Source organism: Balaenoptera musculus, chromosome 18 (genome assembly GCF_009873245.2).
Source record: "Balaenoptera musculus isolate JJ_BM4_2016_0621 chromosome 18, mBalMus1.pri.v3, whole genome shotgun sequence".
NCBI classification, from domain to species: Eukaryota; Metazoa; Chordata; class Mammalia; order Artiodactyla; family Balaenopteridae; genus Balaenoptera; species Balaenoptera musculus.
In genome coordinates, this window is record NC_045802.1 from 18,768,186 (window position 1) to 18,784,518 (window position 16,333).

The window sequence follows — 16,333 nt, forward strand, 5'->3', positions numbered from 1 at the left end:
CTGTAATTAATTAGTGCATACTTTAAAAATGTAGTTATCCAAATGTTTTTATATTTCATTTACTACGCAAATAGAATGATAAATAAACCATGAGGGGAAAATAAAAAATATGTTGTAGTAACAGGAAATTTATTATCAAACAGATCTGAGAGGGTTAAAATCCTCAACAATGAACTAGTTGTGACCTTGCAGAAATTACTTAACATTTCTGAGCTTCAGTTTCTTTATTTGTATTTTGGAGGACTTTATTGAGGCTTAAGTGAGATAATACATGTATGAGCATAGTGTCTAGCAAAGTTCAGGCTCAATAACCATAGTTGTTGACAGTGAAATGTTGGATTAGGTCCCACTTTGGGAATCCAAACAAAATATGCATGGAAAAGGGGTAATGGAGGCAGCTACTAATTATAAAACTACTGTAAGTTACTAGGATCTAGTGGTAAGTTCCTTGGCTTATAACCTCAAATACAATATGACTCCTATCTTCCATCACTGGGTAGCTGGTTTTCAGATTAGTGCTCTTCGTAGATCTGTATGCTTCACTTTCCTTCTCATCGCTGTGAATCATATTCATACATTCTAATGCATATCTCCTCTGAATAACAATGGGTTTTAACAATGTAAAACAGTAGTAAATTGTAATATTTAGCTTTTTCTTATAATTTTCTCAGACACATTTTTAAAATATTGACTGACTGATTGATTGATTGATTGGTGCATTGGGTCTTCGTTGCTGCGCGGACTTTCTCTACTTGCGGCGAGAGGGGGCTACTCTTCGTTGTGGTGCACAAGCTTCTTATGGCTGTGGCTTCTCTTGTTGTGGAGCACGGGCTCTAGGTGTGCAGGCTTCAGCAGTTGTAGCGTGCGGGCTCAGTATTTGTGGCTCGTGGGCTCTAGAGCACAGGCTCAGTAGTTGTAGCACACAGGCTTAGTTGGTCCATGGCATGTGGGATCTTCCCGGACCAGGGCTCGAACCCGTGTCTCCTGCATTGGCAGGCGGATTCTTAACCACTTCACCACCAGGGAAGTCCCTCTCAAAGACATTTTAAAAAACGAAGTCATAATTAGGAGTAAAAAAATGGAAGAGACCGATTTATAGTACATACTCTTGCTACTCAAAATTATGTTCATTGGACCACTGCATGAGCCTCACCTGGAAATTTATTAGAAATGCAGAAAACCAAACCACACCCAGACCTATGGAATTAATATGCATTACTTGGGCAACAGAAATAAGTTTGAAAAAAATGTAATATATGACATAATATATATAATACATCTACTACTTACAGGCTGTGCTACACAATTAAAATTTTGTATTTAGAGTTATTTCTTCTACAGATTTACTAAGCGTAAATGACAGGTACTGATTAAGTGCAAGGAAAACAGTGATGAATAAAACAGATTCAGTTCTTAGGTGGTTTACAGTTAAATAAGGGAGAAAGACATCCAGAAAAACAACAAAAAAAATCAAATTGTGTTAAGTTCTGTGAAAGAAACAAAAGGTTTCAGTGCTAGAGACTGACAAGGAAAGGTTAGGGAAGATCTCTCTGAAAGCTGAAATCTAAAGAAAAAAAAAAAAAAAAAAAAGAAGCCTTGCATGGAAAAGGGGGAAGAGCACTTCCGGTAGAGAGAACACCATTTGTAGAAGCATTGAGGCAAGAAAGAGCTTGGTTCTGAAAAACTGAAGGTGGGGCACATGCATGGGAACACGTGGGACAAGGCAGGATCTTGTCCAGGGCAGTGGTTTGCAACCAGCGCCAATCCTGGCCCCCAGGAGTCATCTGGTAATGTCTGGAGATATTTTTAGTTGTCACAGTCGAGTCAGGGTGAGGGCTGGAGTTGTGTGCTACTGGCATCTAGTGGGTGGAGGGCAGGGATTCTTCTAAATATCCTATAATGCACAGTTCTGTCCTCCACAATAAAGACTTATCCTTCCTCAAAGATCTAGAGAGCTGAGGTTGAGAAATCCTGGTCCAGGGGAAGGGTTTAGGATTTTATTCTAAATGCAATGGAAAGTCACTGAAATCCGTTAAACAGAAGAATGGTCTGATTTATATTTTAAAATGATTACTCTGGCTGAGCCTGGATGGTTGGGGGCAAGAATGACAGCAGAAAACCAACTGGAAGGCTGTTGTTGCAGCTGCCCTGACAAGAGCTGATGGTGGACTAGAACTGAGGAGCAGTGGAGGAAAAGTAGGTTCATTTGGGAAACTTCTGAAAGTAGATACCAGCTGAAGTGGGGGTTGAAAGAGGAGAAATCAAATGTGGCCACGTCTGGTTTTCCCTTGAGCAAACTGAGCGGACAGTGGTACCATCTATCGGGATGAAGATGGCAGAGAAAAGCAGGTTCCATCATTGAGATTTATGTTTTAAAATGCTATAACTGAGATGTATGAGACACTTAAGTGGAGTTATCAAGAAGGCGTTTACAGGAGTTCCCTGGTGGCCTAGTGGTTAGGATTCCAGGCTTTCGCTGCTGTGGCCCAGGGTTCAATCCCTGGTTGGGGAACTGAGATCTTGTAAGCCGCACGGCATGGTCAAAAAAAAAAAAAGGCAGTTAGAAATAAAAGTCTGGGACTCAGAGGAGAGGTTTTGACTGAAGATACAAATTTAAGAACTGTCAGTATATAGATGGTATTTAAAGCCATAGGAAAGAATAAGATTATTATTTTGTGTGTGTGTAGTTGTCTATTCTTCCCAACAATTTAAACTCCCTGAGGGCAGATATTATGTCTTACTGTTCTTTTCAGTATCTTACAGAACCTAGCAGCTTTGGTTAGTGGCATCAGAGGCTTCAGGATTTAACAGTAGCATGATTATTCCTGGCTAAAAAATTTCCTCAGAGCCTAGAGAGCAGCAGGACAAAGAAGACCTCTTGTTCGAATGTGTCCCCACTAAATATTGCTGCATGATAGAAGTTACTTCCCCTCTTTGATTTTCTGTTTACTCATCTGCCTTGAAAGGTGATCATGAGGATGAAACATTTAACATAGTGTTTTTTTGTTTTGTTTTTAAATTAATTTTTATTGGAGTAGAGCTGATTTACAATGTTGTGTTAGTTTCAGGTGTACAGCAAAGTGAATCAGTTATACATACACATACAGCCACTCTTTTTTTTTTTTTTGTCTATTTGTTTTATTTGGTAATATATTTGGATCTATAATAATTCATTTTTTTTAAACATCTTTATTGAAGTATAATTGCTTTACAATGGTGTGTTAGTTTCTGCTCTATAACAAAGTGAATCAGTTATACATATACATATGTTCCCATATCTCTTCCCTCTTGCATCTCCCTCCCTCCCACCCTCCCTATCCCACCCCTCTAGGTGGTCACAAAGCACCGAGCTGATCTCCCTGTGCTATGTGGCTGCTTCCCACTAGCTATCTATTTTACATTTGGTAGTGTATATATGTCCATGACACTCTCTCACCCTGTCACATCTCACCCCTCCCCCTCCCCATATCCTCAAGTCCATTCTCTAGTAGGTCTGTGTCTTTATTCCCGTCTTGCCACTAGGTTCTTCATGGCCTTTTTTTTTTCCCTTAGATTCCATATATATGTGTTAGCATACTGTATTTGTTTTTCTCTTTCTGACTTACTTCACTCTGTATGACAGACTCTAACTCCATCCACCTCATTACAAATACCTCCATTTCATTTCTTTTTATGGCTGAGTAATATTCCATTGTATATATGTGCCACATCTTCTTTATCCATTCATCCGATGATGGACACTTAGGTTGCTTCCATGTCCTGGCTATTGTAAACAGAGCTGCAATGAACATTTTGGTACATGACTCTTTTTGAACTATGGTTTTCTCAGGGTATATGCCCAGTAGTGGGATTGCTGGGTTGGATGGTAGTTCTATTTGTAGTTTTTTAAGGAACCTCCGTACTGTTCTCCATAGTGGCTGTATCAATTTACATTCCCACCAACAGTGCAAGAGTGTTCCCTTTCCTCCACACCCTCTTCAGCATTTATTGTTTCTAGATTTTTTGATGATGGCCATTCTGACCGGTGTGAGATGATATCTCATTGTAGTTCTGATTTGCATTTCTCTAATGATTAATGATGTTGAGCATTCTTTCATGTGTCTGTTGGCAATCTGTATATCTTCTTTGGAGAAATGTCTGTTTAGGTCTTCTGCCCATTTTTGGATTGGGTTGTTCGTTTTTTTGTTATTGAGCTGCATGAGCTGCTTGTAAATCTTGGAGATTAATCCTTTGTCATTTGCTTCATTTGCAAATATTTTCTCCCCTTCTGATGGTTGTCTTTTGGTCTTGTTTATGGTTTCCTTTGCTGTGCAAAAGCTTTTAAGTTTCATTAGGTCCCATTTGTTTGTGTTTTTATTTCCATTTCTCTAGGAGCTGGGTCAAAAAGAATCTTGCTGTGATTTATGTCATAGAGTGTTCTGCCTATGTTTTCCTCTAAGAGTTTGATAGTGTCTGGCCTTACACTTAGGTCTTTAATCCATTTTGAGTTTATTTTTGCATCCACTCTTTTTTAGATTCTTTTCCCATATAGGTCATTATAGAGTATTGAATAGAGTTCCCTTAACATAGTGTTTGAATAACAGAAAGTGACTGTGATATTGTTACCATTTTTTGTTTCTTTTATATAGTAATAGCACCTATTATATCCAAGCAAAAAATAGCCAACTCCATAAAACAGGAATATTTTTAGATACTTACCTACATCTCCATATACTTGTGAAGACTGATACTGTGTCATATACTGTGTTGCCATGTCTCCAGCTCCAGTTACTGGTGAGTACATGTGGCGTGGTGGAGGGGGCATCATGGTTGGTACAGGAATGAAACCAGGCAGAGGAGGATGTGGGGAACGATGGATGACTGTGTGACCACCAGGATGAAACTCTGGTGCCTGAGGAACCACAACAACTCTTCGAACTCCATTGTCTTCAATAACCTACAAAATGAACAACAGATTAAAAGTTTCTTCCATAGGATGTTAAGCAATCTTTTTCAAATATGTTAGAGTAAGAATTTTTACACCATTAGGAGTTAATTAAGAAATTTTACAGAACCAACATTTTTATTAAGTACATTACATACATATGAATTAGCACTGAACAACATGAAGTAGTTTTTGTTATACAATGCAATATAAATCTTAAAACACTGAAAAGACAAGCTAAATAATAATATAAACAATGAGTTATGACATCTGGTATTTATCTTACGTGATACATGCATTTAGTGATACAGTAAAAATGAAGGGAGTCTCAAGGGAACTTTTGGTTTGAACATAATATGGGAAAAAGCTGGATCCAGACTCCTAAGATCAACCATGTATTGAATTTAGGTGTAAAACTCTTAGGACCATGACCAGAACAATTTTAATAATTGACGATCATTTCAAGGGAGGCAAACACCTAATATATTAACTCCCAGTTAAGAAAAATATCTGTGGCTCTGAGTCATAGAAATTACACGTTTTTAAATAGGGGTCACACCGTGGCAAAGGATTTTTTAAAATGCCAGATTTATTCCTTTTGAACCTCACTGGAACAACAAGGACATACAGCAAGGCCTAAAAAGATACAAGATTTAACCTCAAAATTAGAAGTCCTTCTACTAAAACAGGGTCCTTAATCTTTTAGACTTAAATGAGTACTACTGAAGTACAACAAATGGCTAATAACAGAAAACGATTAAAATGTAAAGTGCTAACTTAAAGGCAAATCCTGGTATTTTCAGGAAGGACACATTTTACTATGCTTAAACGAATTGCAAATTTTGTTTATAAACATATGTGCTTGGGAGGAATATTAGAAAACACACTTATTTGGGTAAAGGTAAGCCTAGATTACAAATAAATTACTGCTTTAGAAAGAATATAGTTGCTGCTAAGTAGCCTATTAAACTAACCTTACCTGTTGGGAGTGTGAGATGACTTGTCTGTAACATGGGACCAGAAGAGCAAATGAATCACTGTTTTTATACACTAGCTCTAGAACTACAATGCCTGGCTTCTAGCACAATGGATGCCTCATATCCCACCTCTCTCCCTATTTAACTCAGTTCTGGATTCAAGCCTCAGACAAATGTATATGACTGACTGGTGGAAACTAAATCATATCTGGAAGCCTAGCTGAAGATAATCTGGAAACTGTTTAGTTTTTTCAGCCTCTAACCTATAGGAACAGACATTAGAAGAAGTTTGAAATGGATTCTGAGTGAGCCAAACTACAGTGTCTGTCATTAACATACTACTTTCATCTTTCTCAACTGTCTGACTCACAAATCTTAAATGACCCCGCCATTTCTGATAGGATTGTACTGTACATACTCCTCAACCTACCATCCCATCTGGTTCCAACCTATCATTATTGCTGTATCTTCTTCCACACCAAATCCTGAACCCTTAATTCCAGCCAGGCTGGTATACTAAAAAAAACTATCTTCATACCTAACCTACATATTTCTTTATCTTGTACTTTGGTTTATGCCATCTACCCTCTTCACTTTGCTTCCCCTTAATCCATAACAATGCAAATCCCATCTCTCCTTCCAAATCTAGCAATACCCTCCGCCATTCATTAAAAAAAACAAGACTTGTTTTTGAACAAAAAGACATTGGTAATTTAGGAGAGAAAATACAAAGTGATGTGTTTATGCGGGCACACACACTAACAGGAGCAGACAAACATGACATCAAAAGTAAATTACTGAGCATACTGCATGGTGATAAATACTACGATAAAAAAACAAACAGGTAAGGGGGATTAGAAGGATTGTGGGAGGGGACCAGGTTGTAGTATAAAAGGGTGATCAGGATACGCCTTATTGGCAAAATGAAATTTGAGCACAGACTTGAAGGAACTGAAGGAATTAGCCACACAAAAATCTGAAAGAGTGTTATGGGTAGAGGGAACAGTTAGAACAGAGCCTCTAAGGTAGAAGTGGCTAGAAGGAAGCCAGTGTGACTGGATAAGCATAAAGGAGGAGGAAGGACAGAAACAGATGAGATCAAAGAGATACAAAATGGTAGGGGAGGGACTTCCCTGGCGGCCCAGTGGTTAAGACTCTCCGCTTCCAATGCAGGGGGCGTGGGTTCCATCCCTGCTGGGGGAACTAAGATCCCACATGCCGCGCGTGGCCAAAAAAAGAAAGGTAGGGGAGGTGGCCGAGTCAGGTAGGGCTGTATAGGCTTATTAAGGACTTGTATTTACTCAGTGAAACAGGGAAGCGTCGCAGAGTTTTGGGCAGAAGAGGAATACAAACAAGCGATTCTCATCCAGGGGTGATTCTGTGGCAACACGTGGAGTCACTTTTGGTCGTCACACCTGGAGCTGGCAGCACTACTTCACATCCAGCGAGCTGAGGTCAGGGATGCTGCCTCGATGCCCTGCAACACACAGGGCAGCCCCACAGCAAAAAAACACCACGCCTAAATGTCTGCAGTGCCGAGGGTGAGAAGCTCCTGACGTACTCTTACAGGATTACTCTGGCTGCTGAACTGAGAATAGATTGTAGGGCAAGGGCAAAAAAGGGGAAATCATTCAGGAAGCTACTGCAGAAATCTAGGCAAGAGATGGTGGAGGCTTGGACCACGGTGGTAGCAGTGGAGGTGGTAAGAAGTGGTCCACAGTCTGCGTATCTTTAAAGGCAGAACAACAAGATTAGCTGATAATTCCAGCGGAGAAGTGTGAAAAAGAAGTTTTGGAACGATGGTATTTCACCAACAGTGAAAGGGAAGGCTGCAGTTAGAACAAGTCATTTGTGGGGTGGGGGCCAGGGAAGATTTGGAGTTTTAGGTTTTGCGCATGTAAGTTTGGTAAGTCTGTAAGACACCTAAGTGTAAATGCTGAGTGGGCAGTTGGTTAATAGTAGTCTGCAGCTGCAGAAAGATTGGGAAAGGACAACCAGGTAAGGCAGGAAGAAAACTTAAGAATGTGGAGTCTGGAAGTTTGGTTAAGTGTGTCAGGGAGGAAGGATCAATTCTGTCAAATGCTGCTGACAGGTTTAATAAGATGAAGACTAAGGACTGACCATTGGATATAGCAATATGGAAGTCATAGTGACCTCGATGAGAGCAGTTTTAGTGTAATCATAGGGGCAAAGCCTGATTGGAGTGGATTTAAGAGAGAAAGTGGGGAGGAGAATTAGAGAGGTAACAGCACAATTCTGGAAAGTTTTCCTGCAGAGGGGAATATGGGAATTAGGGTGGTGACTGACAGTAGTAGAGTCAAGCAGCTTAAAAAATTTGTTGTTTTTAGTGAGAGCAATTACAACATACTGATATACTAATCAGCACAATCCATCAGAGAGTAAGAAATTGATGATGTAGGAGAGAGAATGCTAGAGTAATGTCCTTGAGCAGGCAAAAGGAGATGAGATTCAGGGCTCCAGCTGGGGCAGAGGATCTAGACAGGAGCAGAAAAGTTTGTCTTTGTTCTAGATGAAAAAGAAGTATGGACTGATGAGATGAGAACGTAGAGCATATAACTCCAGATACTTGTAGAGATGTGGGGTTAGGAGTCTGTAGATAGTTTCTTTTGATTGTTCTCTGTGACCCTTTCCTAGACACCATGATCTCAGTGATCTCTCCTTCCTAACAATTCCATTGCATTTATTCTCTATCACTTTTTTGGTATCCATAACACTGTAGTATTTGTTAATTTTCCAAATCCATATGTCTTACTCTATAATTTAACTGTAAGTTTCTCAAGGGACATGTATTAACTATTTAATCCTCAACACAATGCTACAAATAGGTAGTATTATTATCTCCATTTTTTAGATGGGGAAACTGAGGCACAGAGATGTCAAATAACTTGCAAGGTCACACAGGTAGTAAGTGGAGGAGCTAGTAACTGAACTCAGGTAATCTGGTTTCAATTCTATGTTCTTATTCATTTTGTGGGCGTCGAATCCACAAACACCTGTCTTCTGCCTTTAAAAATTTCACAAACACAAGTGAGATCTCATCGGTTAAAAAAGAAATGGCTAAATTACTTTTGAAATTAAAACCACTTTTCTTCTGAAAAAGAACATTTCAAATATAAAGATAAGCTGAGGGAAGGGAGATTGGGGAGTTATTGTTTAACAGGTTGTGAAAATGAATAAAAGAAACCTCATTTAAAAAAAGAGTTGGGAAGCCCTGAAGGCTTCTCACTTACTACTGCTTGCTGCCCCTTGCAGCAGACACTAGCAAGAAGCATACCTTGCATTCCCCAACCAGAAGAAGCTTACTTTACATACCCCAGCTGGAGGAAGGAAGATTTTTCTCCTCGCCCAGCAACAGCCCAGCCAATGAGAAGCCACCACAACTAGCCTAATGAGAAGCAGCCATAACCCTGAACTCTCTTTCCTCCAATGGATTTTGCTCAAAAAACCACCCCTTCCCAACTCCCCTCTTTTCTTTATAAAAGAATAGTCCTCTTCTTTGTTTTGGGGACTTGCTTGTGGTTTGCCATAGTTTGCATGCCCTGAACTGCAATTCCTCTGCTATTCCTGAATAACCGCATTTTGCTGCTATAATAACTATGTGTTTTATTTTTAAGGTTGGTAAGGTACAGAGTTCAGCTTTGCAAGGTGAAGAGTTCTTGTGATGTGTGGTAGTGCAACAATGTGAATGTACTTAATACCACTGAACTGTACATTTAAAATAGTTATGACGGTAAATTTTTAGTGTGTATTTTACCACAATTAAAAAAAAAAAAAAGCTAATATGCAGAGATTAAAAAAAAAAAAGAGCCAGACCAGGACCAAGAGTGTGTGGAGAACTCCACCACTTCCAGTAACCACCTGAGCAGCCAGTAACTTCAGAGTAAGGCCAGAGACCTCAAAACTATCTGCTACGTCTCCAGCTGCCAAGAAATAGCCAGGACATTGAATTTTATACCAACAGGGTACACTGACGGTGATGATTAAAATAAAATCAAGTCGTGAAAAGGAAAAAAAAAGGTAAAATATCCAAATTAGTCTATGTTAAAAAAAAATTAAAGGCAATGAGATAAAATTAAATGGAACTATCAGCATAGTCTGACCACGTAACCACATATGCCACGCAATTTCTAATTAGACAAAGCCCTGTTTTCTTTTCTTTATTTGAACACAGACGTAACTGAGAGGGACTGCAGAGAAAGGAGGTTGTGTTTACTGTCTGACATTTTATACTGTGCACCAGAATATACATTCCATGACAGATCTGTTCCCAATATCTGGTATAATACACCTAGCATATGACAGATGCTCAAAATTTTTTTTGTTTAGTGAATGATATGACCAGAAATAAATTCTATTAGTTCTACTCGAATGCTCCCCTGCTCCCCCCTTAACAACACCAAACTACTAGGGTTTTGTGACTTCTTCAATGCTTACAGTCTTTGCTTCCTCACTACTTTTAGTAACCTACTTCTATTGCCTCACCCTGAACCCTGAACTACTCCAACTTTAAGCTATTAAACAATAATAAAGATATTTCTGGCCATTCATCCAACAGATATTTATTTTATATACCTAATCAAACACACAGCAATGTCACTACAAGCGACTACAACCTTTCTCTCCAGCTCTTACTGTGACTCTTCGTCCTCATCTAAACCTCTAAGTCCCCTTCCAGTCTCTTACACTGCTGCCCATCTTTTTTGGCTGTTCTCTCCACGAGAGACAGGGAAGACTGAGATCAGACTGGTTTGTAGAATCTTTGAAAAACTTACTGACCTCATTGCTGCGTGCTGACATAAAAGGCACAGTGAAATACCAAGTCCAGCTCAAAGGAGTAATCTGAAACTTTTCATGAAGCTGATATAGGCCCTTTCCCCACATTATGAGATCTACAATTCCCTCCCTGTTAGGTACCCTCTCATCACCATAACAACCCACATTCTATAAAAAACAGGGGAGCCATTCATTACAAGAAAGGCAAAAGGAGAGAACTTTTGCTATTACACTTCAGGAGTTCCATTCAGGTAAATCTATAATATTTTCTTGATAATTCATTAACTTCATCATTAAAATACCAAGTGTTCTGAGCTGCAATGCCCTTAGGGACTATAAGTTATTATTATTTGCCAGGAAATTAAGTTCCTTCTACACTTGTCACCTTTTGCTTTCCGTGTCATCATTTGCTTTGTTTTTTGAGTTTTACTGTTTGTTTGTTTCTCCATTTGATGTCTCAGTTCAGTTGGCACATATTTCTGCCTCTATGCAGTTACGTCAAATCTCTTGTAAACCTCCCTTTCTTACTTGTTAAACTATAATAATAGAGTTCGTGAAGGTTATGTCCCAAATTGTTTGTAATTTTGTAATCAGAAAAAAGGCTAAAGGGAAATATTCTAAATGTTTACAGAGAGTATCTCCGGGTTATAATAACACTCGATGCAATTTTTTTCCCTACCCTTTTACATGTTTTCCAAGTTTTCTACGTAATAATGATCAGAAAAATATACAACTTTTAAAATATACAACTATATTTGTTCTTTATCACTAAATATATTTCCCACTGGCTTGTTTGCAAAATTAATATTCCTTTATATTTAAGCTTCCGGTGAACTACATTTTGAACTATATTTAAGCTTCCAGTGAAGTACATTTTGCTTTATGCATATCATTTTAATTAACTTTAGGTTTCCCTATCATATTGGATGGTATCTTACACAGTGTCATGGTTAATAAAAATTTTTTTAAAAAAAAGATCCATTTTTCTGATCCAACAGTAAAAGTTATGTAACTGAAAAATTAAGTCTGACTATTCCCATTACTGCTGAGTAGAATGCTAAAGTATCAGAGCACTAAGGTACAAATATTATATAATAAACAATACTGTGGAACTCTTGAATAGATATGCAAAGGAACTATAACACAACTGGCAATTTTAATGGCGAGTTTGGGTTTTGCAAATTACAAATGAGAAAAACAGAACCAATTAATTCCCAAATTACCCAGTGTATAATACCCTGACTGTCTGTTATTCTCAAAAATGAAGTTAAAATATATGAGTTAATGATGAGTTCACACCTGAAGTGCGTCTAAACTTAATGGGGACATGCCATTGGTACAAACATCAAAAATTTGAAGGTTGATTTATCCTGGGTAAATCATGATTTCTCCATGTTTCTACTAATAAGTATTTTTGTTAAATCTCAACCTTCATCTTAAATTAAGATCTGTCTTTTGAACCTTTCATTTTTCAGCCTCAATATGCTCCTAGATATGTAGCATCATTACTTCCTCAGTGGTAGAGCTAAAAAGTCCCAACACTGGATTTTAATTTTTGCAGTCCTTACTTGCCTGACCAAACGTTTTAGGATACATACATTTGCTGAATCCTATTAGTATGTATTGAATTACATGATGATATAGCAAAAACATTACTTGACCCTCCTTGGATCACTGGCCTTCAATAAGAGATACACGTAAGGCCAAAGCCGGGATGGAGGTGATTAAACCTGCTGCCCTGAGGGGAGAACAGTGTACGAAAGTCTAAAGGGAGACTACAGATGATAGCTATTCATGGATTTAGTGTGTGTGCTACTTGGTTCCTGCTGAGCCAAATACAGCTTGTACTTAACAACGGCCATCTCTGTGTCTTAACATTTGGTTCAACTCCCAGCTTCTATATTTGCTAATATAATTACGTTTGCTTATGTGCCAAGTTTTGGACAATTATCAAGCTCTTAGTTGTGCCTAGAACTTGGCTCTTTATAAGTATTTTCTAACATCAGAAATTGCGTATGTCAGGCAATGGGGGATGTACTTCAACAGTGATGTCAAAATGTTAGAATCCATTCTTACATAGTGGGTACTTAAATTATTTCAATAATGATGAAACTAGATTTTTGTCCTTGGATTACCACTGTGTGCTTAAAATGATACATTTCCTAGAGATAATCTTAAACTAAGGTTGATTAATTGTTAATTAATAATTAGCCTCACATAATCCTTCCAGTAAGATTATTGTTAAAGTTCATTCACTTATTTGACAAATATTTATGAAACACCTACTGTATGTGAGTTACCACAGAACAAAAATAATAATTAAAAGTACCTCCCTATGCTCAAGGAACTTAAAATCCCATTTAAGAAGAATATATATACACACAATTATAATACCAGGTGGTATATAACATATAACCAAAGAATGGCACAAATAACTCGATCTAGGTTCTCAAGGATGGGTAGAATTTCAAAAGGCAGAAATGAGGGAATGAATAACATTCCCCAAATAACAGCATTAACAAAAGCATGGAGAAAGAAAAACATCAAGTGAGCATGTGAGTAGTCATGTTTGGCTGCAAAAATAGATTATGTGATTAGATGTATCAAGAGAAGGGTACGAAGACAAACTAGAAGAGAACTGTGTTAAGGCCTTCTATGTCAAGAAATCCAGACTTCATTGAGTGGACAAGCCAAATAATAAGCACAGAAGTGAAAAAAATCAAAGAAGTAATATAGGAAGATTATTTCAGTAGCTCTTGGCCTAAAGATATAGAACCTCAACTTGGATGATTATTTGATTGATTTACTAATATTTATTGAGCCCTTAATATATGACAGGCGTTGTACTCAGCATCGAGGAAATAACAATGAATATGAATCCTATATGATCTAGTCCCATTATCTCTCTGACCTCATTGCTTACTATTATTCTGCCTTAAGGACTCAGTTCAGCCACGATGGCCTCCTTGTTGTTCAGGCATGCTCTCATCTTAGGCCATTTGCATTGGCTGTTTCTGTTCCCAGAATCCTCTTTCCACGAACAGATGCATTGCTAACTCCCAACTGTCCTTCGAGACCTGGTTCAAAGGCACCTTTCCAATGATGCCTAGTCTGATCACCCTATTTAAAAATGTAACTAGCTCTATTTTCTTTCTATTACTCACCACCTAATACATAATATAATTTATCCATTTATTATGCTTATCGTTTCCTTTTTCCCACAAGAATGTAAACTACGGAAGTATGGAGGTCCTTGCCTCTTTTTATTCAAGCACCTAAAAGAGCGCCTGACATATATGAGCACTCAATACATATCTGTTGAACACTGTTGAATACAGGAACTGTACGAATTCATAATCTTCTCAGGAAAGAGAATTTATTAACTAAACAGTGTGAAAAAAATTCATTAAAAGAAGGATATACATAATGTGCCGTGAGAACCCCAAAGGAGAGGCACCTGAAAAGCTTCAAGGAAAGCTAAGTCTAGAAGGTCATCATTGAGTGAAAGGAGAGGGGTAGAAATTTGCTGTAAAAATAAAAGGTACTGTTAGCTGAGAGAAGAGGATATGCTATAATTGCCTTCAAAGAATCTGTCTTAATCATCTTTATGTCACTGGCACCCAATACAGAGCTTGACATGTGGTACCATTCAACACATTTGTTAAACTGAAATGTGCTACAGAGAAAAGACTGGGTATCCTCTTTAGGTGGCGAAAGGTCTGAGAAGGAACACCCAGAGAAGTAGGAAGAATCAGGATAGCATTACTTCAAGGAAATCTGAGATAATCTGGGATAAATCATATGAATAGGGTCAAATGTTTAGAGCTCAAAGAGGATCAGGCTGGAAAAAGGCCTTTGGTTTGGTATATACCAGGGAGTAGATTTAGTAGGGTAATAAAGGCAGAATGCAGGCTAAGGAGTCAGTGTGCTAAACAAAAGTAGAAAGTGAGCAGATTACTCTTCTGAAAAGCTTACGAAGCACTTTCTAATATGTTATCATCTCATCTTACAGTGAGGACACTGAGGCTCAAGTAAATTGATTTGTCCCAGGCCACGCAGCTAGCGAGGGTTTTAAAAATGACATGGATCCAGCTTTTTGACTCTAATTCTCTAATGGAATGCTTCCATTCTCCCCAGCATCATGGTCCTCTTTTGCTCTCATTCATATAGTGGTAGGCTTCACAGAGTGAGCAGTGAATCCACCACAATATCCCACCAATATTCTGGCATAATCAGAGAGGAAGTAAGAGAGGGTCTGAAGAAAATTTCAAGTATAAATTCAGTGCTAGGATAAGAAACTGGCTATTTCCAAGAAGGTTCTGAAGCAATGAGTGCCGACTACATAGAATCTCAGTAGCAGATATTGAACACCTACAGATACTACAGTTTAATTAAGTTTGCCTGTGCAAATAAGTTAGCTATCATTTTTTTCTTTAAGTCAGAGCTTTCCAACTGGTATGTAGGAAAGGGCTACAGGTGTGTGGTGATATTGATCCCCTTAGCCCTTATGGTTGCAGGTCTATAGGTCTAGATTCTCTTCTATTGACCACAATGTGCCATACAATTATTATGGGTGTCTGTGAATGATTGTAAGAATAAAATTGGAAGTATCATCTTGGATTACTTTTAAGCAAATGATTAATTTAAAAAAGTTAGTGTAGGCACCTTTAAATCTTTAGATATTACTTACATTACTCACATACCCAAGGAGATAAAACTCTAAAATTAATTCTGTATTATAATTCAACACCCAAAGACAAGGCCAAATGATGAGTGCTGCTAACTTAATTTTTCCTCCTTTACAAATATACTAAATGTACTAAAATATTTGAAATAGATTTACCAAAGATATACTGTACTGGGTAAGCTTCAGCGCTTAAATGGTACTTTTTGTCTGAATTAAACAGTAACATAACGATCACTATTATATAGGTATATAAAGAAAAATTATATAAAACATACCTGTGGGGCATATCCAGGAGGCACGTAAATAGGAGGCACAGAACCATTTGGGGACATCATTGGAACCTGAGCAGGACCTGAATGGGTCACAGAAATGACGTATTAATCCAGGATTACTTAGCAAGCTAAAATTGAAAACAATCTGAATTACATTTTGAATTCTTCATCTAAACACTCAAACTAATAGTGACTGTATTACTATGAAAAGAAATTTAGATGTTAAAAAATACAAAAGTTTAACTTATAAAGTGCACTGATTGCTCTTTACCTATAGTTGTTTCTCAAACTTGCCTAGTGACCATAACAGTCACCTGGGGAGCTTTTTAAAACACACAGGGACTTCCCTGGCAGTCCAGTGGTTAGGACTCACGCTTCCACTGCAGGGGCGCGGGTCTGATCCCTGATCAGGGAGCTAGGTTCCCACATGTGTGCGGCATGGCCAAAAAACCAAAAAAACCACACAGATTTCCAGGTTCTCCTAGAGATTCCTGTTTAGTATGCTTACAGTAAATGGGGGTCTTGAACCAGCATATTTACTTTACAAATATCCAAGGTGATCCTTATAATTGTGCAAGTTAAGAAACGCTGACCTAGAGGAAAATCAAACTAAACTTTGCATATAAAATCAATGAAAAATACAAAAGGCAAAAATCAAAAAAAGTCAAGAGGGAAAAGC

The 16,333-nt window shown here is 38.1% G+C and overlaps 1 protein-coding gene across 6 annotated transcripts in view; it reads right to left on the reverse strand.

The window, feature by feature from the left end:
- FNDC3A (fibronectin type III domain containing 3A) overlaps positions 1-16,333 on the reverse strand; it is a 189,972-nt gene that overhangs the window by 51,534 nt on the left and 122,105 nt on the right. For all 6 annotated transcript variants that reach the window (XR_005017181.1, XM_036831425.1, XM_036831424.1 and 3 more), the window contains 2 exons: positions 15,658-15,734; positions 4,699-4,936 (listed from right to left, as the gene is read on the reverse strand). Coding sequence is in view for 5 of the 6 variants with exons in the window: in XM_036831425.1 (XP_036687320.1) it covers positions 4,699-4,936; positions 15,658-15,734 (315 nt within the window). In the remaining variant the exon portion in view is untranslated. The remainder of the gene's footprint in view (positions 1-4,698; positions 4,937-15,657; positions 15,735-16,333) is intronic.